Below are 24,263 nucleotides of genomic sequence, written 5' to 3'. Positions count from 1 at the left end.
GGACTGAGGGCATCTCTCCCTCTGTGAGCCGCTGAGTTTCCGTTGTCAGTGGCAACACGGCTCTCCCAGTCTCTTGCCCTCCGTCATCTCTAACTCCTCTCTCCAATGCTGAGTCCAAGGCCTGAGCATCCCTTGTAGATTCCTTTATGGAACCTCCCCTTGACGTTGTCATCATTCTAAACTAGACCTTCATTTCATATTGCAGATATTAGTTAACACTGAAGGAGCGCTGATGTCAAGCCCCTGTTGAGCACTTCGCACACATCATGGCATCATTACTTCCCTACAACTAGTGTGGTAGTTTCCATTATGTTCTCCAGTTTGCTCGAGGCCAGAGAGAGTAAGTAACTTGCCCAAGTTCACACAAGCAGAGTCAAAGCCAGCTCTGTCCGTCTGTCCAGCTGGTGCTGTTAAACACTGAAATCATTCAGGAAGACACCCCGGGCGTGAGGCCAGAAGATGTGGGTTCAAAACTTGGCCTTACTACTTATTAGTCATGCAATTTTGGGCAATTCTCTGAGCTTCACTTTCTTGCTTTGGGTTACTGTGAAGGTGATGACAATGTCTAGGGGAGGCTCCATAAAGGAATTTATGATGGAATGCAGGTGAAAATGCTTTGTGAATTCAAAGTATCTCCAGTAAGCCTTGCTTTCAAGGATATAAATTTGTGGATTAGGGAAAATGGAATGGGGAGAGGCTGGTAAAAAGGTACAAACTTCCAGTTATAAGATGAATGAGGTCTAATGTATAACATGATGACTATAGTTAATAATACTGTATTGTATAGCTGAAAATTGCTAAGAGTGGAACTTAAGTGTTCTCATATATAAAATTGAGGTGATGAATGTGTTAATTGTGGTAATTCTTTCACAATATATATGCGTGTCAAATCATCATGTGTACACTTTAAATATATTACAGTTTTGTCAGTTATACCCCCAATAAAGCTGAAAAAAAAAAAGCTATAAAGCACAAGAAAGCATGCTTTGTCAGTAGACAGGCAGGACATAAAGTGGTCTAGTGACAATCGGAACAATTTCAATGGCAGCACCATTTTCCGTTGATCAAGTGGATCTTCAGCCTTTGCACTAGAGAAAGGCTTCGCACTGACCTGCAGGGAAAGGAGGAGGGCTGCTGAGGTGTGGGGCTGAAAGACAGACTTTGTTATATAACACAGTGCAGGTTGCTGTTAGAAAAAAAAAAAGTCATTGATAACACAGGCATTTTTTCTTAAATACCAGTCCACTTAAGAATCATTTAATGTTTAAGACTTAAGAATCTTATGTTTATTCTGTAAGAACTGAACAAATTTTCCTGCGTAAACTGGAAGATGAGTTAAATTTAGATAACTATTCAAATTCACATTAGAATAGCACTGGTGGGGAACCTGGCTGGCTCAGTCGGAAGAGCACGTGACTTGATCTCGGGGTCGTGAGTTCGAGCCCCACGTTGGGTGTAGAGATTACTTAAAAAAAAAAAACTTGCAAAAGAAAAGAATAGTACTACTTAATTTTATCTGTTTATGAATATACATCCTTATGTCTCCTTTATAAATAGTAATACAAACTGTGCTGTTCTTTAAAAAAAATAACATTGCCAGAATTGAAGCATGCATTCTTAGAACATCCAAACTTAGAATATTCTATCATTATCTTTCTTAGAAGTTGCATTTAAAAACTCCGATTTCCTCCTTTCTACTCTGGTCCCTCCCTCTCTTCCTTTCTTTTTAGTTCATTAAGTTCAACAGTATAGCACTGCACTCACTTCATCCTTTATAGCTCTAATATTGTAGACGAAGTTACAGAAAAAATAAAATGTTCTTTGTAGGTAATTTCCTCTGGCCAGCTACTAGGGTCCCAGCAGTGAGAACCTTGGGGTGCAGTAAAGACCAGCTGGAGCGGACAGGAGACAAAATTATCTAGAGTAAGGGTTGGCAAACTCAGTAACTTAAGGCTTTTCAGGCCTTATGTCCTCTTTTGCAACGACTCTGCTGATGTAGAATGAAAGCATGTATAGACAACATGTAAACGAGTGAGCATGGCTGTGTTCCAATAAAACTATCGTGGAAACTGAATTAGAATTTTATAGAATTTTCATGTGTCATAAAATCTTTTTCTTTCATGGATTTTTTTCCCCCAGCCATTTAAGAATGTAAAAACCATTCTTACTGAGCTCATGGGCTGTATGTATAAAACCTGCCAGTGGGCCAGATTTAGCCCCTGGGCTGTAGTTTGCTGATTCCTGGACTAGAGAATTAAAATGCTATTAATTATTCTTGCTGGGTATTCTTTGATAGGGAGGGGAATGAGGTGGGAAATAATAGTAATCAGCAATTATTGAATGCTCGTGTTTAGCAAGCATTATTCTAAGCACTATATGCACATCGACTCATTTAATCCTTACAATTCTAGAAGGTAGGTAAGTAGTATTATCCCTATTTTACAGATGGGGAATCTGAGGCAGAGAGAGAGGAAAGAACTTGCCATCTGCAGACAGCTAATAGATGCAGAGCCTGCAGAGCGCATCTCACCAAGTTGGGTTGGGCCCCCTCAATCTGAGCCGTTATGCTCTGTGGCCTTTCTGGGTAAAATATCTCACATCTTACCGTGAAGACATATTTTCACAGGCATCCACATGGAGGATCTTTGTCCTGCCAGCTCCATTAAGCATTTGAACAAAAAGTTACAGAATGTTCAAACTAATGTTTCCATTTGGAGGCAAGGGGACAGATGGTATTGTCATATTTAGTAAGGAAGTCACTGTCACCAAAGGTGTTTGAGCAGAGATGGGATGACTTTTGTACTCTTGTAGTTCCTTAGAAAGACTTTGGTTATTTTCTATAAAATATGTAAAAGTAAAAATTTAAAGTCCTTGCTTTTTGAAATTTAAATCCGGCTAATTAGTAAAGGAGCAAACAGCCTAAAAACCTCCCCATAGCCCACTCAGGCACAATCTCATTACATTTACAGGATCTGGGAGTCTGAATGTCCAGAGCTTCTGTTAGGAAATTATATTTCAAATCGCTTTGGCCTATTGCTATGAGAACTGAGTAAATCTCCCTTGACCTCACCCCCACCACCACACACACATATACATGCATGTGTGGGCGTACACACACCATTCTTCCCACCTATACCCTTTCTTCTTAACTGAAACATACTTTAAAGCAGTGTTAGAGAAGAATGATTTGATTATTAAATATATTTATTCAAGAAAATATTAATATGGAAAGATAGGTCTCTGGGATAAATATGATAAAAGCAAGTATAGGACAGAATATGTTGTGCTCCCATGTATGAAAAAAATACTGGGGGCGCCTGGGTGGCTCAGTCGTTAAGCGTCTGCCTTCGGCTCAGGTCATGATCCCAGGGTCCTGGGATCGAGCCCCACATTAGGCTACCTGCTTGGCGGGCAGCCTGCTTCTCCCTCTCTGATTCCCCCTGCTTGTGTTCCCTCTCTCGCTGTGTCTCTGTCAAATAAATAAATTTTAAAAATCTTAAAAAAAACAAAAAACAAAAATGCCAATACCTAAATGTATTCTTCAATTTTACACCTGCTTCCTTATGTCGAATCCTCTACCTAAGCCTGAAACTTTCTTTACTTGAATCTTCTTTGACTACATCAATAGCTGCAAGCATCTTTCAAAGTAACTTCCTTCAGGACTTGCCTTACACCTCTAATAATGATAGAATAGTAAATTAATCAATTTTGCTACTACATGTCTGATGATTGTTAGTGGGTGTAGTGGGTTGAATGGTGGCCTCCCAAAAGATATGTCCCTGTCCTTATCCTCAAAAACTGTGAATACTACCTTAATAGCAAAAGAGTGAATACTACCTTATATGGCAAAGATGTAATGAAGGCTCTTGAGGAAAGCTTACCTGGGATTATCCTGACGGGTCTTCAAATCAATCAGAGGTATCCTTAGAAGAGAGAAGCAGAGGGACTTTTGAGAGAGAAGAGGAGGAAGCAATGTGACCACGGAGGCAGAAGTTGGAGTGACATGAAGCCAGAAGCTGCCAGAAGCTAGAAGAGGCAAGGAAATGATTAGAGACTTTGGAGGGAGTGAGTCCTGCTGACACCTTGATTTCAGACTTCTGGCCCCTGTAACTGTGAGAGAATACATTTTTCTTGTTTTAAGCCACCCAGTTTCTGGTAACTTGTTACAGCAGCCTGGGAAACGAATACAGTGGGGAAGAAAGTACAATTCATAGCTAATGTCAGTTGTTTGGATTCCATAAATGTATTCATGTTTCTTCTGGCTCAAATAATACCATAAGTTGATTGTATTGAGGTAGTTAATTCTTTTGTAGACATTTCAGTTATTACTACTGAATCTATGACATAGTGAGATTACTGTCAGTGAAAAGATTAGAGGCTAGATAAACACATAGCCGATACTAATTAAAGGAATTCTTGCGTTGGATGGAGATTGTCTTAGATGATCTGATCCCTTCAACTCAAGAATACATTTCCGTGAAAAATCTTCCAAATATTGAGGTTTAACATTTTAAGGCTAACATTAGAATAGCCAAACATTTAGAAAATGCATTCACCTGGAAAAGGTGTTTGAAAGTATAAGGTACTCAGGACTTACCTTCTATAAACTTTCCATACCAGGACTTAAGGAATACCAGAGGCCACTGAAAATTCATTAGTGGAAAAAATGAGTAAAATAACTCATGTGCTTTCCCAAAAACCACCAGTTAGGACTTACCCATGCCAACATTTCCAAAAGTATTTGCACGTTGCTGTACAAAATGCTCTGCCAATCCCGACAGCGCTTTGATCTCTCCCTTGGTTCTACCCTATTTTAGAGATTACACAGTTCCTTATATTGTTAAACTGCCACCATATAAATAGCTCATTGTTGAGTGGTGGGGTTATACGGGAGGCAATTTTCTTCACTATCACTATATTCTTTTTTTTTTTTTTTTGGTTAAGAGAAAATGAGAAAGCAGGAGGCCCAGAGGCAGACAAAAGTTTTATTTAATGTATAGAGAATAAAATCATGCTGGAGACTTTTTACCCTAAGATATATTTTATGTATGTATTTGATGTCTCTCATGTTGAAAAGCATCATTTAAAATATCCATTAAAATATGTGTTAGTATTGAATACATGTAAGAATACAGTAGCTGCTCTAAAACCTACTGGTGTTTCACAAAAGTTGTTTATAAATTCCATAATATTTTGTAAGACATTTTTATTACAGAAAACATTTTATCATACCATTACAGAAAAATCTGGCCTGGAATTAGAGTATACGTAGAGCAGATGTTAACTGACCATGCCCAGTATTTCTGAGATAGTGGCAGGACTTTCTTTGCCTCTGCAAATTACCCTAAACATACTTAGAACCTTCGCAGAGCGCCAAAGAGTTGCCAAGTTCATACTTGACCTAGCCTGGATATTAAGGTGGTTATTTAGCTCATCAATAATAGCATCGATGAGATCAAAGTCATGAGTCTGATGGTTGTATGAACCAGTGTCATTTTTGTTCCAGAACTACAGCTGCATTTTAGTCTCAGCTAGTTTTATTGCAAATATAGGTCATCTCAAGAAGGCCTAGAGGAAAGACTTCAAACTCATCACAACTACTTGTGGGAGAAAAAGAGACCATCAAAACACTCATTCGTTTATAGAATTGTCTTTATAGAACCAAGATTATTGTTAGATGAAGAGCTGGGGGTACTATGGACACAAAAGTCAAGAAAGTCACAACTGAAAATATCAGCATAAAGCACTGAAAAATGGGTGGTTTCAAATGCAAACTGGAAAGCTGTGGAAATTCTCAAGAATCTCTAAGAAAGCCCTACCACCAATCTCAAAAGCTCACTGAGAAGCTGCTGGGACTCACTGTCTACCCATATGCCTGGTGGCAACTGCCTTCCGTAGGTAGAATGTACTTCTCTGGCCCAGTGTTAGGCTTGCCCCATGTGAATGGCTTTTTGCCAATGGAGTATGAGCAATTTGACTTACGCCACATCCAAGCAGGAGCTTTAAGCCCCCTCCAGGTGCTTGCATGGTATGGTTTGGGGGCTTGCTTCTGCCCTTTACCATGAGAATAGTATTATGTCCCAGGCAGGAGCTAGTCCATCAGCCTCATGCCAGAATAAGATGATGTGTGGAGCAGAGCTAAATCTAGCAAGTTAACCTGAGTGGAGCAGAGCTGCAGCTGATCCCCAGACCCAGAAACAAGAAATAAAGGTTTGTCATGAGCCATTGAGATTTTGCAGTTGTGTTTATATTAGTCTACCCCCAGGGAATACTACACAATATTTTATATATTCATCTTCTTTATATATTATTCCTTTCTATATCTGTCTTTAAGATTCTTTTATGTTGAATTAAAGACCAAATTTCTAACTCCAGTTCAATTTCTTTTTATTAAAGTGCTTTCAGTAGATAAACAGTGTTATCAACAACACAAACTTTACTGAAGTATTCACAAATAAAAATCCTTTATAAATCACTCAAATAATGTCCTTCTAAGTAGTAACAGTAATCACCATTGGAGGTTGGTTAATCTGAATTTATTCCTAACCACACACATGGGTTCTCAAATTGGAAGATTCAAATCAGTTACTTTAACATATGGGGCTGGCTGTCAATACCTGAATGCTATCCCAGCAAGTCAGCAAAAAAAGGCTGTGATTTGAAACTAATCACTTTTCTTGGTATCTCAGTTTCTCCATCTGCACTGAGAATTAATCTTCCCTTAAGAGAAGACTTGTAAAAAAGTATGAAATGTTAAAGCTTAGCATACTTCTATGCCTCAGAAAGCATTCATGTGCATATTTTTAAAAGGGCAACTTATTTGTTCTTGACACAAATTAAATACTATATGGCTTTAAGAGAAATAGATTGATGACTGCTCTTTCCTTGAAAATTGTCTTTTCAGTTAAACCACATTAAAATAGATTAATAGGGTTCATAGATATGCTCAGTGAATTACTTTGATTGCAGCGAGGACAGCTGTCCTACTCAGGTAAAATTTACAAATTATTTTAAGAAGTGTCATCCATTACATACTTATATTCTTCATTACCTTTCCATAAAAACAGAAGTCCTGCTACCTTAAAGCTCAAAAAGGTAAAATCCAAGCTTTAGTTCGAGTTCCGGTCTAGTTCCTTTGGATATCATTAATAACTGTACCATGACTTCCAAATGAACTGTGGTTGACAGAGTAAGCCATTTTTTACTAGACCTCCTGGCACAATTAAAGTGGCCTGGTGCTATCATAAAAAAGATTCAGTAGTGTCTATGTCAGGGGGGAGGGCACTTAAAATAAAAAAGCTTGAAAATATAGATGACATAATTGTGGGGACAGAAGAGAAATAAAATGATCCTGATCGAATCAGAAGCTTTTCTAAAAACCTTGTTTCTGTTGAGAAGTATGTGATTTTTTTTTAAAGATTTATTTATTTATTAGAGAAAGACAGAGTATGTATGGAGTAGGGGGAGGGACAGAGGAAGAGAGAGAGAGAATCTCAAGCAGACTCCCCAGTGAGCACAGAGCCCAGCAGGATGTGGGGACGCAGATCCAGCTCATGACCCTGAGATCATGACCCAAGTCAAAATCAAGAGTCAGACGCTTAACTGACTGAGCCATCCAGGCGCCCTGACAAATAAGTGATTCTGCTGTAAAAGAAGTTTAAAGAGGTTGATATATCAACCCCTGTATTTTCAAAGAAGTGTGCAATACTTTTAGGTAGGAACAGTATATTGCTAAATCTCCATACGACACTTTGAAAGTACTTGCAGTAAAAAGGGAAAAAAAATCATTGATCAACATAGAAAAATGTTGATGCTCTTGCTATTCTATTCAATTAAAAAATAAATCGATCATGAGCACAAATGGACATAGCCATCTCAATAAATAAAACCTCCTGTAGTTACTTGTCATTTAAAAAATGAATTGGATGAAAAGGATAATTTTTTACAGTGTACTCAGTCATTTGAAGACTGAAGTAGTTTCAGAAAAACATGAAGCATCCTTAGAGGAGGCCTATTTCAGACTGGCTGTGGCAGAGCACTGCACGCCCCCTACACAACACACAGAGAAATAATTCTCAGACTGAACATAGATCTCTTCAGGAGTAGAGAAGAAAACACTTTACACAATATACCTTACTATAACATGCAGTATTTAGGTAATAGTAAAATCATCATCCTTTACAAAGAAGGTCAGGTGCTCTAAAATCATCTTTGAGCTAATAATTTTAGAAAGAGGTGTCAAAATTTTTAATTTAAAATACAGACTTAATTTCAAAGATGGCTTTGCCAAACCTCTTTTAAGTCCTAGGAATCCAGGGTAAGCAAGAAGGAAATGTTCTCCCTATTTTATGACTTGTCTCTCCCATTACCTATGATGAATGTCATGGGTCAAATGCCATAATAAACTTATTCTCACTCTTGGGTTCAGCAAAGGCTAGCCTGGTTCTGGGCAAGACTAAAGCAGGGAGCAGTCCCACAAAAGAGCCTGTCCAGGACTGATCCAGTAGATTTTCAAGGCCAACTGGGCACCCAACTGACCCCAGTGCAAGTTGACCAATTTGTTGTGACTCAGGATCCTAGCCTTGCACTATCACCAGGCCCAAAGCCCCCAGAATGGCCCTGCACTACACTGGACGTCCTTGGGCTAGGCCAGCTTTCCCCTGGACAAGCACTCCCAGACCTGGAAACAAAGGCTGAATGGGCAGGGTAGGCAGAGCACCATTTATTGGAGCCAAACCCCATCTATCAGATGTTTTGTTGTTAAGAGCTCAGTCAGTGATTCTGGAGCAGCTCCTCCCAACAGATGGGCTGTGAAAACACCTCTCTCTCCAGCCAGAGCTCATATGAATAGTGGAAATCCTCAGGCAGATCCAACCTCTGCCCCAGCACACTCTGCAAGCAGTTATCCACAGGTGAAAATTCAGAGTCCTGGGGTTTGTCATACCGGCGGCTGTTAAAAGCCTCAATGTTGGCCCTCAAGGTGCATTCTTCTGCTTGGAAGTCCCATGGCCTGGCATCGATGTCTGTGTTGGGAAGAGAGGAAGAAGAACATGTATACAACTCAGGACTCTGCTCCTCTTACCACAGAGTATGGTCTATGGGATAAGAACAATGAAACTGCTCAGAATTTCCTTTTTGTGGAGGGCAATGTACAAAGTAAGTGTATAATATGCTGTCACTTCAGTTTAAAAAATACACTTGTATATGCAGAGACTATCTTTGGAAAGGTAGTCTAGAAACTGCTAACAGTGATTACTACTGAGAAGGAAATAAGGCCCCTGAGGGAGGTGGACTTTTTTTTTTTTACTGTACTTCCTTTTCACTATTTCACTTTCTTACTAGTTATATGTATTATGTTTTTCAAAATGGCAACTCAATTCCTTTTATTGAGCTTTCCTAGGGTAGGGGAGTTACCCATTTGAATGGAATCACGAGCTCTCAAGGAATGGAAAGAGGCAAGAAGAGGTACAACAAGGAGAATCAGAATGGACCAATTACTGAAGACTTTACTGATTCCCTGTGACCTCTCCCAGCATATGATAAATGTATGTGTCAGCGTATGTTAAAATTATGAGGTGAAAGCTTCCATGAAGGTAAAAACAGAAAACAGGTAATCTGCTTTCTTCTATTTATCCTACTTAGACACTTATTTCAGGGCTAGAGATACAGCTTTCCCAGATTTCTTATGTCCCACACTCAGTGGTTTATCTTTTTTTTTTTTTTTTTTTGACGATTTTATTTTGGGGGCGCCTGAGTGGCTCAGTTGGCTAAGCATCTGTCTTCAACTCAGGTCCTGGGATTGAGCCCTGCGTCATTGGGCTCCCTGCTCAGCGGGGAGCCTGCTTCTCCCTCTCCCTCTGTCTGCCACTCCCCCTGCTTGTGAGCTCTCTCTGTCAAATAAAATCTTAAAAAAAAATAAAGATTTTATTTTTTTAAGTAATCTCTACATCCAATATGGGGCTTGAACTCATGACCCCAGGATCAAGGGTCACATGCCCTACTGACTGAGTCAGCCAGGTGCCCCTTAATGGTTTATCTTAAGGAAGTGTAGATTGGGTTTGGGTTCATGATGGCAGCGACAAGTTATGCCATTTGCAGGATAAAACATCTGCATGTTTTAAAAATCTGTAAGAATTTAAATAGTTAATTGGCTTTATGTCTCATAGAAGTTGCATCCTGGCTTGTTATCTGCCAATCATATATTTCCTTTACTTTTGTGGGTTCTTTACTTCAGCATTGTCTAAAATTTAGGCAGGTTACAAACCTCAGCAAAGACAAGTCTTTAGTTATCTTTACCAAAAACTCTTAAATACAATTATGCAAGTAATGGTCAAATCCCACTACAGCAAATGTCAGTACAATGGAAAAGCTCTCCAGAATAAATTCTTCCAAACTTGGTTAATCTGTCATATCTTGGTGGTCAACCAGATATTATAATGTCTCCTAATGTGAGACAATATGCAGGTCCCAATGGTACCTCAAATGTATTACAGCTGAAAATGTTTAAACTGAATCCATCAAACCTCCGGATCTAACTTTCAGTTTACTAGTAATACCAGACATAGAGAGATAAGGTAAATGATGCCATTTCTAAATCCAGAAGGTGGATATTCAGCAGGACAACTGGCCTAGTTTTTCAATTTGTCAGCATTATGGAAAAAAAGTGAAAACAAAACCCTGCTAGGTTTAACAAATTAAAGGATAGAACAACCAGATGAAATTTGTGGCCCTGGGTTGGATTATGACTTGAAAAAAATAGCTTTAAAGAACATTTTGGGGGGTGCCTGGCTGGCTCAGTCAGAAGAGTGTGTGACTCTTGATCATGGGGTCGTGAGACTGAACCCCACATTGGGTGTGGAGATTACTTAAATAAATAAAACTTACAAAAAGAGAACATTTTGGGACAACTGGGGAATTCTGAATATGGACTTACTAGATAAAATGAAAACATACTGATATGGAAAGATGTAGATAATGTTAACTGAAAAAAGATAATGAAATAGTATGTATAATTTGCTATCATTTAAGTAAAATGTGTATATATGCAAAGAAAAAGGTCTGGAAAAATATACAATAAGATGTTAACAGTGGCAATCTGCCGGTGGTACAAATAAGGCATAAATATGGTGATACAGTAAAAAGTTTTCTGACTTGTATTTTCTAACTGCCTTTTTTTTTTTTAAGTTTATTTATTTAAGTAATCTCTACATTCAACTTGGGGCTCGAACTCACAACCTTGAGATCAAGAGTCATGTGCTCTTCTGACTGAGCCAGCAGGGAAAGCTGTTTGTTTTTTTTTTCTTTTTCTAACTGCTTTTTAATAATAAAAGGTTATTTTAATTTTAGAAATCTCTCGGAGAAACCTGTCATTTAAAGGAATGTTTTCAAAAGGAGGTAGTTATCTCTTAATTTACTTGTTTTATAAAATGGAAAATTTTTTAAGCAAATTCTACCCCCAATGTGGGGCTCGGACTCACAACACTGAGATCACTAGTTGCATGTTTTATTGACTGAGCCAGCCGGCCAGGCGCCCCTATAAAATGGATTCTTAAAAAAGATTTATTTATTTATTTTAAAGAGAGCCCACACATGCATGTGCAAGTGGGGGGAGGGGCAGAGGAAGAGAATCTCAAGCAGATTCTCTGCTGAGAGTGGAGTCCCACATGGGGCTTGATCCCACGACCATGAGATCATGACCTGAGCCAAAACCAAGAGTTGGACGCTAAACCAACTGAGCCACCCTGAAATGGATTTTTATAGTTAATATAGGACTAGGGCCCATGCTAGAATTTGGGACAGTAACCCTAAAGTTTGTTATATCAGCACCTGACTATAATTACATACATATTTTCTCATCCAAACTATGTAACAATTCATACCAAAAGAGTAGAGATAAATGTTTATTTAGTTTTATTTTTTTAAAGATTTTATTTATTTGAGAGATAGCATGAGAGTGAGAGAAATCACGAGAGGTGGGGAGGGAGGGGCAAAGGGAGAGGGAGAAGCAGACTCCCCACTGAGCATGGAGCCCGGCAGAGGAGTGGGAGGGGCTCGATCCCAGGACCCTGAGATCAGGACCTGAGCGAAGGCAGATGCTTAACCAACCGAGCCACCCAGGCGCCCCTTATTTAGTTTTGTTTAAACCCTGGGCAACTCCTGGAGGTCAAGAGCTCTGAGAATACTCACCATTCCCATAAGCCCAGTCATCATTCATGCGGTGGCGTACTTTCTGATAGATGGCTGACATGGTTTTCATGTTACTTTTCCTCCACTGGCGCCCCAGGTACTTGGTCTGTATTTTTAGCAGCTTCAGAACATAAAGTTGCAGCATGGCCTGTTTGACCTTGAGGGCTCGCTTTAAGATTGGAGCTGATTTGAATACCACCAGCATCTACCCATTTAAAGAGGGGTGAGAGTGAAGAAAGGCAGATAAGGATCTAAAGTTTCTTGGAACTTCCAACTCACAAACAAATTAAGCCAAACCTGACTGGTCTCAATGCCCTGGGGGAGCTTTTGGGAATCTATGGTTCAGGTTCTATTTATATTTAGATGTCACAATTATATGTCACCATTCAAAGTTTCTAATATTCAAAGTATGTGATATAAAGAGCAAAATAATTATGTCAAACACACATCCCATTTCTACTGTTATCAGTTTCTTATGTATCTTCTGGATACATAATTCTATATACACATATATTATTTTTATTAACAAAAACCACAGCCAACTACATATCCTGTCACATTGTTCCATACCTTGCTTTTTATTTAACAATATATCTTAAAAATTATTCCGTATCAATATAGAACTGCCTCATTCCTTTTTTTTCCTGCCTCATTCTTTTTAATGGTTGTATAATATTCTATTATAAGGATGTACCAAAATTATTTAACCAGTTGGTCCTGTATTAACAGGCTTTAGATTGTTTCCAATCGTTCATGATTCATGCTGCAATGAATAATCTTAGACTTGCATCATTTGGGATGTGTGTTTGTAATCCAAACAACAATGCTAACTTTCCAACCAGAGCGGCCCTGGGGGAGGGTCCATATTCAGCTCCTTGTAAAGAAATGGACTGGTGAATAATTATCTCATATAGATTAAATACCCAGAATTAGGTGTTCACCTTATGTAGCATTCATTGTCTATCTATAGAGCTCACAAAGCAGGAAGTCCATAAATATTTAAGATTAAAAAAATTCAGTCAGATGGACACCTCTATGATCTGAAGCCCCACTCACCATGGTTCTGGAATGCTTCCATTTGGTCAGTTTATTGAGCAGCCTCAGAAGGTTAATGCAGGAAAAGAGGTTCCTCCAACAGAACTGGTTGTTGTCTCCAGCTTCCTGTAATAAGGCAGGCCCACCATTACCTCAACACCTATAAGGCTTTCATTCCCACAGAAGCCTGGAAGTCACCACTGGTCAGTTTAGGTGAGGCCTTCCTTATGAAATGCTACCTCCTCACCATTCTGCTCTTCACACACTAAGGTCTCAAAGCATGCAATATTCTTCATATGAAAACACACAGCTGCCAACCCTGGATGGCTGCACCTAGAGCAAGTACTGATTAGAAAGAGGATACATAAACATAGGAACTTCACTCAAGCAAGCCTTCTTGTGTAAGTTCCTGCTTTAGAATCAGAAAAGAGGTGATAGAATTTTACCCCCATATAGCTTGTACTTATATAAGCTGTGTTTGTAACTGCTAGGAGTTATTCTGGTAGATCCTTTCCCTTCCCTTCCCTTCCCTTCCTTTCTTTCCTTTCCTTTCCTTCCTTCCTCTCTTAAGTAGGCTCTACACCCAACGTGGGGCTTGAACTCACGACCCTGAGATCCAGTCACATGCTCTGCTGATTGAGCCAGCCAGGTGCCCCTGTTCTGGTAGATTTCAAACTATGTTGGATGGATCTGATATTCATTATGATTGAATTTTTTAAATCATCCTCCACCCTCCTTTATCAAACCCTATTGCAGTAAACTGCCTAATTCTCCAGCGTGGAAGCAAAAATGGCAGATGGTAAATTCTAACCAGGTGTTTTTCTTGTATGTTTATTGATAGCTTGTGAGCACCCAACCAGAGATAACAGATGGATGTCAGTTTAGAAACAGGTATCTACTCACAGAAACATCTTTCAGGGACAAAAATAAGAGCCCTTCTGGATTTGGGGGCCTGTAAATATACTGAAGTCAGAAGCTATATAAATCAATGAGCATGCATGGTGAACAAATTAACATCTTGGAAGTTCCTCATGCCTACAATTTGATAGGAGGATGTAAGAGTAGGAGACAATGTGTAGAAGTGAGCTGTTGTCTGAAGAATGGAAAATTACCCCCTCCTTTCCCAAATCAAATTAATCCAAAGCAAGCAAGACAGACCTACATCTAATGTGGAATGAACATCCAGGATTTTTGAGAGTATTAGGCTCTACTAAGAAATAAATAAGACTAAAGGTAAAAAAGTTTCAGGGAAACTTTTTAGAAATATTATTAGAAAAAAATGTTCTCCTTTCTGTAGTAAATGTTCAATATTGTGTTTAGAACTAGTCCCCAGAGAACCATCTGTTTCCTTCTAAGAGAAATTTCCATGGGAGTTTCCACTCTAGTGCATCAGCTAGTCAGCTTGCCCAAAAGAGATAGGTTCTACAGATAGGTTCTACAGATGTTCCATCTTGTGTGGCTAACAGAGGAATGGACTTTTATTTTTTTTATTTTTTTATTTTTTAAAGATTTTATTTATTTATTTGAGAGAGAGAATGAGAGACAGAGAGCACAAGAGGGAAGGGGATCAGAGGGAGAAGCAGACCCCCCACTGAGCAGGGAGTCCGATGTGGGACTCGATTCCGGGACTCCAGGATCATGACCTGAGCTGAAGGCAGTCGCTTAACCAACTGAGCCACCCAGGCGCCCAGAATGGGCTTTTAAATGTTTATTTTTTTTAAAGAAGCAGGGGAAACAGAGAACATATGGGGGAGGCTATGTATATCTCCACTGTGAGCTTCCTTTATCCTGATTTTTAATATAATAGCAGCAGAGAGAGCCTTGCATTCCTTAGCACCGCAAAAAATAACATGGGAAGGATGTCTCCTGGCTCAGTCGGTAGAGCATGCGACTCTTGATCTCAGGGTCTGAGTTCAAGCCGCATGTTGGGTGTAGAGCTCACCTTAAAACAAAAAACAAAACAAAACAAAAAAATGGGAGTAGAGGTGTGGCTTGTAGAAGCAGCACTGGAGTAGACACTAGGAAACCTGGATTATGGCTTTGACCCTGGTTGTATGATGGTAGATAAGTCATTTCTCTGTTTCTTGTAAGAGGTTGAATTAGATCATCTTTAAGATCCTTTCACCTCTGATCATTTAATAGTACTGTGATTTATCTCAACTTTCTCCAATTGATTCAAAAGTGAAGTTTTAAGTGAATGTTAGATGATCGTGGTGGCTTTTTCCTCAAAGCTCAGTCTCAGGAGTCCTAGGAAAAACACCCTAGTTCCCTCCTGAAGATAGTCTCATGTGCCCAGAGCCTTGCTCTCTTTTTTTTTTTCTGATAATGCTTCCCTACCAACTAAAACTAGCCCCACTTCCCACATCACCAGATGTTGCCTGAAGTGGGCACTGACAGAACACATGCTTGTCCATGGCTGTCTCAGGATAGCGGATCCCAGGCTTGTTGTCAGTTTGCAGCAACGTGCTCTACATGGAGCCCTGCTCAAGCCTTCTGCCTTCTTCCAACCCAACACATAATCATTTTCCAGCAGACCTTTAGGTCCATGGGGTGCCTTTTCAGATTTGCCAGACTTGAGGGGTTTTTTGTTTATTTGTTTATGTTCATTTAAGGCAAATTGCCTGCTTTCTCTTTTTTGGGGAGGGCAGGACTCAGCATATTGAGTAAAATGTAAACTTTTGTGGGGGGATATATCTTGTGAACAGCAGCATTTGGCCATATTCTCTTGTGTCTGATACTTTACACTATCCAAAGCAAGACCTTTACTCACTTTCTACCAGTGCAAGTTGAAAGAAGAAAACATTTGCCCATGTTCCACTTGCATACATAAACATTTGTTTACAAAAACAATCCCATTTACAACTGCACCAAAAATAATAAAATACCTATGAATAAACTTAACCAAAGAGATGAAAGACCTGTACTCTGGAAACTATAAAACAATGATGAAAGAATTAAAGAGGACACAAAGAAAGGGAAAGGCATTCCATGCTCATGGAATGAAAGAATATTATTAAAATGTCTATATTACCCAAAGCAATCTACAAATTTAATGCAATCCGTATCAAAAAATTAACAGCATTTTTCACAGAACTAGAGCAAATAATATTAAAATTTATATGAAACCACAAAAGACCCTGAATAGTAAAGACATTTTGAAAAAGAAAGACAAAACTGGGGGTATCACAATTCCAGACTTCAAGTTCTATTACAAAACTGTAGTAAGCAAAACAATATGGTTCTGGCACAAAACAGACATATATATCAATAGAACAGAAGAGAAAACCCATAAATAAATCCATAATTATATGGTCAATTAATCTTTGACAAAGGAGGAAAGAATATACATTGGGAAAAAGTCTCCTCAACAAATGGTGTTGGGAAAACTGGACAGCTACATGCAAAAGAATGAAACTGGACCACCTTCTTTCACCATACACAAAAATAAACTCAAAATGGATAAAAGACCTACACGTGAGACCTGAAACCATAAAAATCCTAGAAGAGAGCACAGGCAGTAATTTCTCTGACATCAGGCCATAGCAACATCTTTCTAGATATGTCTCCTGAGGCAAGGGAAATAAAAGCAAAAATAAATTATTGGGACTACATCAAAATAAAATCTTCTGCACAACAAAGGAAACAAAACTAAAAGGCAACCTATGGAATGGGAGAAGATATTTGCAAATGACATATCCCACAAAGGGTTAGTATCTAAAATATATAAAGAACTGATACAACACCCAAAAAACAAGTAATCCAATTAAAAAATGGGCAGAAGACATGAACAGACATTTCTCCAAAGAAGACATCCAGATGGCCAACAGACACATGAAAAGATGTTCGATGTCACTAATCACCAGGGAAATGCAAATCAAAACTACAATGAGATATTACCTCACACCAGTCAGAATGGCTAAAATAAAAAACACAGGAAATGACAAATATTGGTGAGTACTTGGAGAAAAAGGAACTCTCTTGCACTGTTGGTGGGAATGCAAACTGGTTATTCAAAAAGTTAAAAATAGAACTACCCTATGATCCAGTAATTGCACTACTTGGCATTTACCCCCAAAAAATACAAAAACCCTAATTCAAAGGGATGCATGCACCCCTATGTTTATTGCAGCATTATTTACAATAGCCAAGCTATGGAAGCAGCCCAAGTGTGCACTGATAGACGAATGGATAAAGAAGATGTGGTATATAAATACAATGGAATATTTTTTAGTCATAATAAAGAATAAAATCTTGCCTTTTGCAACAACATGGATGGAGTTAGAGAGTATAATGCTAAGTGAAATAAGTCAGTCAGAGAAAGAGAAATACCATATGATTTCACTCATGTGGAATTTAAGAAACAAAACAAATGAACAAAGAAAAGACAAACCAAGAAACAGACTCTTAACTATAGAGAACAAACTGATGGTTACCAGAGGGGCGGTGGATGGGGGAAATAGACGATGGGGATTAAAGAGTACACTTATGGGTGCCTGGGTGGCTCAGTTGGTTAAGCGACTGCCTTCGGCTCAGGTCATGATCCTGGAATCCCAGGATTGAGTCCGGCATTGGGCTCCCTGCTCAGCAGGGAGTCTGCTTCTCCCTCTGACCCTCCCCCCTCTCATGTGCGCTCTCTCTCTCTCATTCTTTCTCTCTCAAATAAATAAAATCTTTAAAAAAAAAAAAAGAGTACACTTCTGATTAGCACTGAGTAATGTATAGAATTGCTGAATCACTATATTGTATACGTGAAACGAATATGACATGGCATGTTAACTATACTGGGATTAAAATTAAAAACTTAAAAAAATTCTTTACATACACCTTGTGTCTAAATATTCAGTTCAGGGATCACATCCTATCCTTTCATAGCATCTCTAAGGCACCACAAGGGTTCTGTTCTCAAGATCCATCTTAGCCCAGCTGAGTGAGCCAAGCCAAATAAAAACGGAGGCTTACGCCAGTTATGTGGATAATAACTCAAATGACTGCTGAAAGAACAGAGTGTTTCTTCCTTTTGTACAGAGGAAATCAGATTGGTTAGAATCTGAGCACTAGAAGAGACTTAGCTTTTAGACTTGACTAAGTCTAGTCCAATTCTGTCATCCACAGAAGCAAAACCTAAGGCTCAGGGAAAGGAAGGGCTTGCTTCAGGTCATATAAGTGCCCAACCAGGGCCTGAACCTCTATCTCCAGTAATTCACTGATTTATAATACTCTGTTTTTATTTACTGTTCAACTTCTATTGCACTCTTGGAATCCTAACACAGAAGATGATTCTGAGAGAAAATTCGGTTTGATCCCCTGCTTTCTCAGCTTCTTCAAGACCTAATGGTAAAGAAGCTCTTTCTTATGTCCTATTACAATTGTTATTTCAAACAAGCAGAAGATAACAGTTTCCAGAAACAACAACAAAAATAGTGAGGGTTCCTGTATTAAAGGGGAGCATCTGACTGATTTTGGTCAGCTCATGATCAGACTGAACCTTTAAAGAAGTGTTTCTAGGGGTGCCTGGCTGGCTCAGTCAGAAGAGCATGCGATTCTTGATCTCAGAGTCCTGAGTTCCAGCCCCACGTTGGGGGTAGAGATTACTTAAATAAATAAAAACTTAAAAAAAATAAAGAAGTGCTGCTAAGTGTTAAGTCTAATACATCTCAAACCTTCTTGGCTTATTAGAGTTCCTAGTGATGATTATTATTTTCAGATTGAAAACCAGCTCTTAACAGCAATCAGACAACAAAAAGAAATAAAAGGTATTCAAATTGGCAAAGAAGAAGTCAAACTCTCTTTTTTCGCAGACAACATGATACTTTATGTGGAAAACCCAAAAGACTCCACCCCCAAATTACTAGAACTCATACAGCAATTCAGTAATGTGGCAGGATACAAAATCAATGCACAGAAATCAGTTGCTCTCTTATACACTAACAACGCAACTGTAGAAAGAGAAATTAGAGAAACGATTCCATTTACAATAGCACCAAAAACCATAAGATACCTCGGAATAAACCTAACCAAAGAGGTAAAGGATCTATACTCTAGGAACTACAAAACACTCATGAAAGAAATTGAAGAAGACACAAAAAGATGGAAAAATATTCCATGCTCATGGATCGGAAGAATAAACATTGTTAAAATGTCTATGCTACCCAGAGCAATCTATACTCAATACCATCCCGATCAAAATTCCAAAGACATTTTTCAAAGTGCTGGAACAAACAATCCTAAAATTTGTATGGAATCAGAAAAGACCCCGAATCGCCAAGGAAATGTTGAAAAAGAAAAACAAAGCTGGGGGCATCACGTTGCCTGATTTCAAGCTATATTACAAAGCTGTGATCACCAAGACAGCATGGTACTGGCACAAAAACAGACATATAGACCAATGGAACAGAATAGAGAACCCAAATATGGACCCTCAAATCTATGGTCAAATAATCTTTGACAAAGCAGGAAAAAACATGCAATGGAAAAAAAACAATCTCTTCAATAAATGGTGCTGGGAAAATTGGACAGCCACATGCAGAAGAATGAAACTCGACCATTCTCTAACACCATTCACAAAGATAAACTCAAAGTGGATGAAAGACCTCAATGTGAGACAGGAATCCATCAAAATCCTAGAGGAGAACATAGGCAGTAACCTCTTTGACATCGCCCACAGCAACTTCTTTCAAGATACATCTCCAAAAGCTAGTGAAACAAAAGCAAAAGTGAACTTTTGGGACTTCATCAAGAAAAAGCTTCTGCACAGCAAAGGAAACAGTCAACAAAACAAAGAGGCAACCCACAGAATGGGAGAAGATATTTGCAAATGACACTACAGATAAAGGGCTGGTATCCAAGATCTATAAAGAACTTCTCAAACTCAACACCCAAAAAACAAATAATCAAGTCAAAAAGTGGGCAGAAGATATGAAAAGACACTTCTCTGAAGAAGACATACAAATGGCTAACAGACACATGAAAAAATGTTCATCATCATTAGCCATCAGGGAAATCCAAATCAAAACCACATTGAGATACCACCTTACACCAGTTAGAATGGCAAAAATGGACAGGGAAAGAAACAACAAATGTTGGAGAGGTTGTGGAGAAAGGGGAACCCTCTTACACTGTTGGTGGGAATGCAAGTTGGTACAGCCACTTTGGAAAACAGTGTGGAGGTTCCTCAAAAACTTAAAAATAGAGCTACCCTATGACCCAGCAATTGCACTCCTGGGTATTTACTCCAAAGACGCAGATGTAGTGAAAAGAAGGGCCATATGCACCCCAATGTTCATAGCAGCAATGTCCGCAATAGCCAAACTGTGGAAAGAGCTGAGATGCCCTTCAACAGATGAATGGATAAAGAAGATGTGGTCCATATATACAATGGAATATTACTCAGCTATCAGAAAGGATGAATACCCAACTTTTACATCAACATGGATGGGACTGGAGGAGATTATGTTAAGTGAAATAAGTCAAGCAGAGAAAGTCAATTATCATATGGTTTCACTTATTTGTGGAACATAAGGAATAGCATGGAGGACATTAGAAAAAGGAAGGGAAAAATGGGGGGGGGGATTGGAGGGAGAGATGAACCATGAGAGACTATGGACTCTGAGAAACAAACAGGGTTTTAGAGGGGAGGGGGGAGGGGGGATGGGTTAGCCCGGTGATGGGTATTAAGGAGGGCATGTACTGCATGGAGCACTGGGTGTTATACGAAAACAATGGATCATGGATCACCACATCAAAAACCAATGATGTATTGCATGGTGACTAACATAACATAATAATATTTAAAAAAAAAAAGAAAGAAAACCAGCTCTTCACTGAAAATCAGAATTACTAATATTAGCTTGGTTGTTATATAATGAATCCACAGGAGTTTTGGAAAAGTTTATGCTCATCTGATGGCCCAACCTCTTCCTTTTGTATGTGGAACTCCTATAGCCTACAGGAAACTTGCTCAAGATAACTTAGAGCTGTAGTTCTGTCTGCTTTTTCTATATTTTTTTTTAAAGATTTTATTTATTTATTTGACACAGAGAGAGAGAGAGATAGCAAGAGCAGGAACACAAGCAAGGGGAGTGGGAGAGGGAGAAGCAGGCTTCCCACCGAGCAGGGAGCCCGTTGCGGGGCTCGATCCCAGGACCCTGGGATCATGACCTGAGCGGAAGGCAGACGCTTAACGACTGAGCCACCCAGGTGCCCCTGCTTTTTCTATACTTACAAACTAGTCTATTTCTTTGCTTTAGGCTTCAGATTTTCATGCCATGTCAGCCCTGCATTTATTTGAACCTATTTGAAAAAACATTTGCTAGGTTTTAACACTTACTGATTGAAAATTCACAATAATAACCACTTCTTGGTAAACGATTCTTTTGATTCATTTCATTATTATGGTTGACACAACTGAAAATGAATTCATATTTCTAGCTTAAACTTTCTTTTCCCAAATCATTATAGAATAATTCCCTTATCATATGGATTTCTGACAATTAAGTTACTGCTAGATTAAGGGCCCAGATATCATAAAAGAGAGCTATAATTCTTAAGTGGTGTGAGTAAAAAAGGAGGAAGGAGAAGAGAAAATCTCAAAATCATCTGGGGAGTTTTGACAAACTCTTTGTGCCCTGGAGAGGGATCTGGGCATGTGAGTTTGAAAAATCATTCCAGAGGGGCGACTGGGTGGGGCAGTCGGTTGAGTGGGTCCAGCTCTTGGTTTCCATTCAGGTAGTGATCTCAGTCTTGTGAGATAGAGCCCCGCATCAGGCTTTGTGCTCAGCATGGAGCCTGCTTGAGATTCTCTCTGTCCCTCTCTGCTCTTCTTTTCACTTGCATGTGCCAGCGTGTGCACGTGCACTCTCTCTCTCAAATAAATAAATCTTAAAAAAAAAAAAGAATTCCAGAGACTCTAATCTCCTCTAGTACCCATTACAGAAATGGTGACTTAACAGAAAAACTGATAAAATGTTAAAAAACATTTATCCATGGTCCTTCCTATATATAGACATATGTCATAGAACATGGATAAATACCTTATGTGTTCACATTATATCTAGAAGAGAAAAACAATAATGCTAAAGGCAATATTGGTTTTAAATAGTGATGGTGAATGTCAGAAGACTTTATTTAATAAGGTCATAAAATCATTGGTTAAATAATGCCTGAAATGAATGCTAGAGACCTTAATACTTGAACATGATTATATTCCAATAAGAAAACAAAAACCAAAACAAGAATGACAAAAGTTTTCTTGGATATCCAAAAATATCTGGATTAGGAAGTTATAAAAACAAAATTTAATAAGGATCGATGAAAGGATCAGGTACGTAAATTTAAGCGGTATGTGTTTTTATAGGTCTTCCTGAATATAAATCAAACCCAAATTTGAGGAATTTTGCAATGAACTGCCTTTTAAAAATTAACTTAATAATTTCACTTGCATATATCTAAAAGGAAATGCCAAATGTTTCTTTGCAAATGGCTAGGTCATGCAAATTCTGACGCATTGTTTTGGCTCTTACCCAGCTATAAGGCTTTGGACAACACTTCACCACTCTACCCATTTCCTCATCAGTAAAGGATGGGATTCGGCAAGATACTAAGAAACTTCTAGCTCTGACACTCAGTGATTCCATAAATACTACTTTTTCTCATTCCTCCATTCTTAATATATAGGCCTACTTGAGCATCTACATTGTTCAAAATATGCCCTTCTTTGTATGTGAAGCTACTGTTACCAAATCACATTCTGCAGTAAAAAACAAGCATTTTGAACTCTGGGCTGGCTTTGCAGCAGTGACAACAGATTTACACAGAACTTTCCACATTTTTTTTTGGTCCGAATCTCTGTAAGATAGGAGAGGAAAGGAGGATGGGGGTGTAATCTGTATGATTTCTCTTTATGACCAATAGGCCCCCAAAGCAAGCAGACCTACAACCTTACCCTCATTTCAACATACTCTAAAGTAGTGGTTTCTAAAAAATTTTTTTTATTGCACATATCTCTCAGTAAATAATTTTTGTTGTACACCTAAATATACACATTTACTTCTAAGTTAGAAATGCATTATTGGGGGCGCCTGGGTGGCTCAGCGGTTAAGCGTCTGCCTTCGGCTCAGGTCGTGATCTCAGGGTCCTGGGATCGAGCCCCGCATCAGGCTCCCTGCTCGGTGGAAAGCCTGCTTCTCCCTCTCCCACTCCGCCTGCTTGTGTTCCCTCTCCCGCTGTGTCTCTGTCTGTCAAATAAATAAATAAAATCTTTAAAAAAAAAAAAAAAAAAAAAAAGAAATGCATTATTGTAGGGGCGCCTGGGTGGCTCAGTTGGTTAAGCGACTGCCTTCAGCTCAGGTCATGATCCCAGGGTTCTGGGATCGAGCCCCGCATCGGGCTCCCTGCTCGGCCAGAAGCCTGCTTCTTCCTCTCCCACTCTCCCTGCTTGTGTTCCCTCTCACGCTGTCTCTCTCTCTCTCTCTCCCTGTCAATTAAATAAATAAAATCTTTAAAAAAAAATGCATTATTGTAATGATATTACGTATGTTCTAATATACACATAAATATAGAAAGTAAAAAGGATATTGATACATACAAAAGATCAAAATATTCCATCCCCCAAAGCATTATCTTGCACACCCTACTTTTTATACCACTGCCCTAAAAAACCATCAAAATGCTGAGCATTCTACAATACTTGTTGAAGCCATATCCACTGACTTTTCTAGCAACCTTCTTCCAAAGACCATCTCTATCTTCCACACAACCATACATTCACTATCCTTCCCTCATATTTGGAATTTAATGTTTTCCTACTTTAGTGGATTGAATTTGAATATAGACATTTGGAGATACAGAAATTGTAAGCCTTCCTATAACAGGTGGGTAGGGAAACTTCTCAGTACATGGGTAAGGATGGCCTATTGTAGAGCTAAGTATTTTGACAAAATGGGAAGACTTTAGAATTTGGAGTTACACAGAGAATATTGAAATAAATGCCCAACATTAGTAGAGAGCAATCATTTTTAAAAATTAAGGAAAATATTATGTGTAGC

The 24,263-nt window shown here is 38.8% G+C and overlaps 1 protein-coding gene and 1 long non-coding RNA gene across 3 annotated transcripts in view; one reads left to right on the top strand and one right to left on the bottom strand.

Annotated features, from left to right (window-relative positions):
• Positions 1–24,263, top strand: part of LOC118533861 (uncharacterized) — a 112,827-nt gene that overhangs the window by 58,824 nt on the left and 29,740 nt on the right. The gene's annotated exons all lie outside the window — the stretch shown is intronic.
• The window catches only part of STRIP2 (striatin interacting protein 2), a 51,134-nt gene continuing 33,241 nt past the window's right edge, over positions 6,371–24,263 (bottom strand). For both annotated transcript variants that reach the window (XM_078059552.1, XM_078059551.1), the window contains 3 exons: positions 13,243–13,347; positions 12,187–12,391; positions 6,371–9,023 (listed from right to left, as the gene is read on the bottom strand). In XM_078059552.1, coding sequence (XP_077915678.1) covers positions 8,773–9,023; positions 12,187–12,391; positions 13,243–13,347 — 561 coding nt within the window. In that variant the 3' untranslated portion in view covers positions 6,371–8,772. The remainder of the gene's footprint in view (positions 9,024–12,186; positions 12,392–13,242; positions 13,348–24,263) is intronic.

Source organism: Halichoerus grypus, chromosome 12, assembly GCF_964656455.1.
Source record: "Halichoerus grypus chromosome 12, mHalGry1.hap1.1, whole genome shotgun sequence".
NCBI classification, from domain to species: domain Eukaryota; kingdom Metazoa; phylum Chordata; class Mammalia; order Carnivora; family Phocidae; genus Halichoerus; species Halichoerus grypus.
Note: the sequence above shows the minus strand (reverse complement) of the source record. Positions and strands in the feature narration are given on the sequence as shown.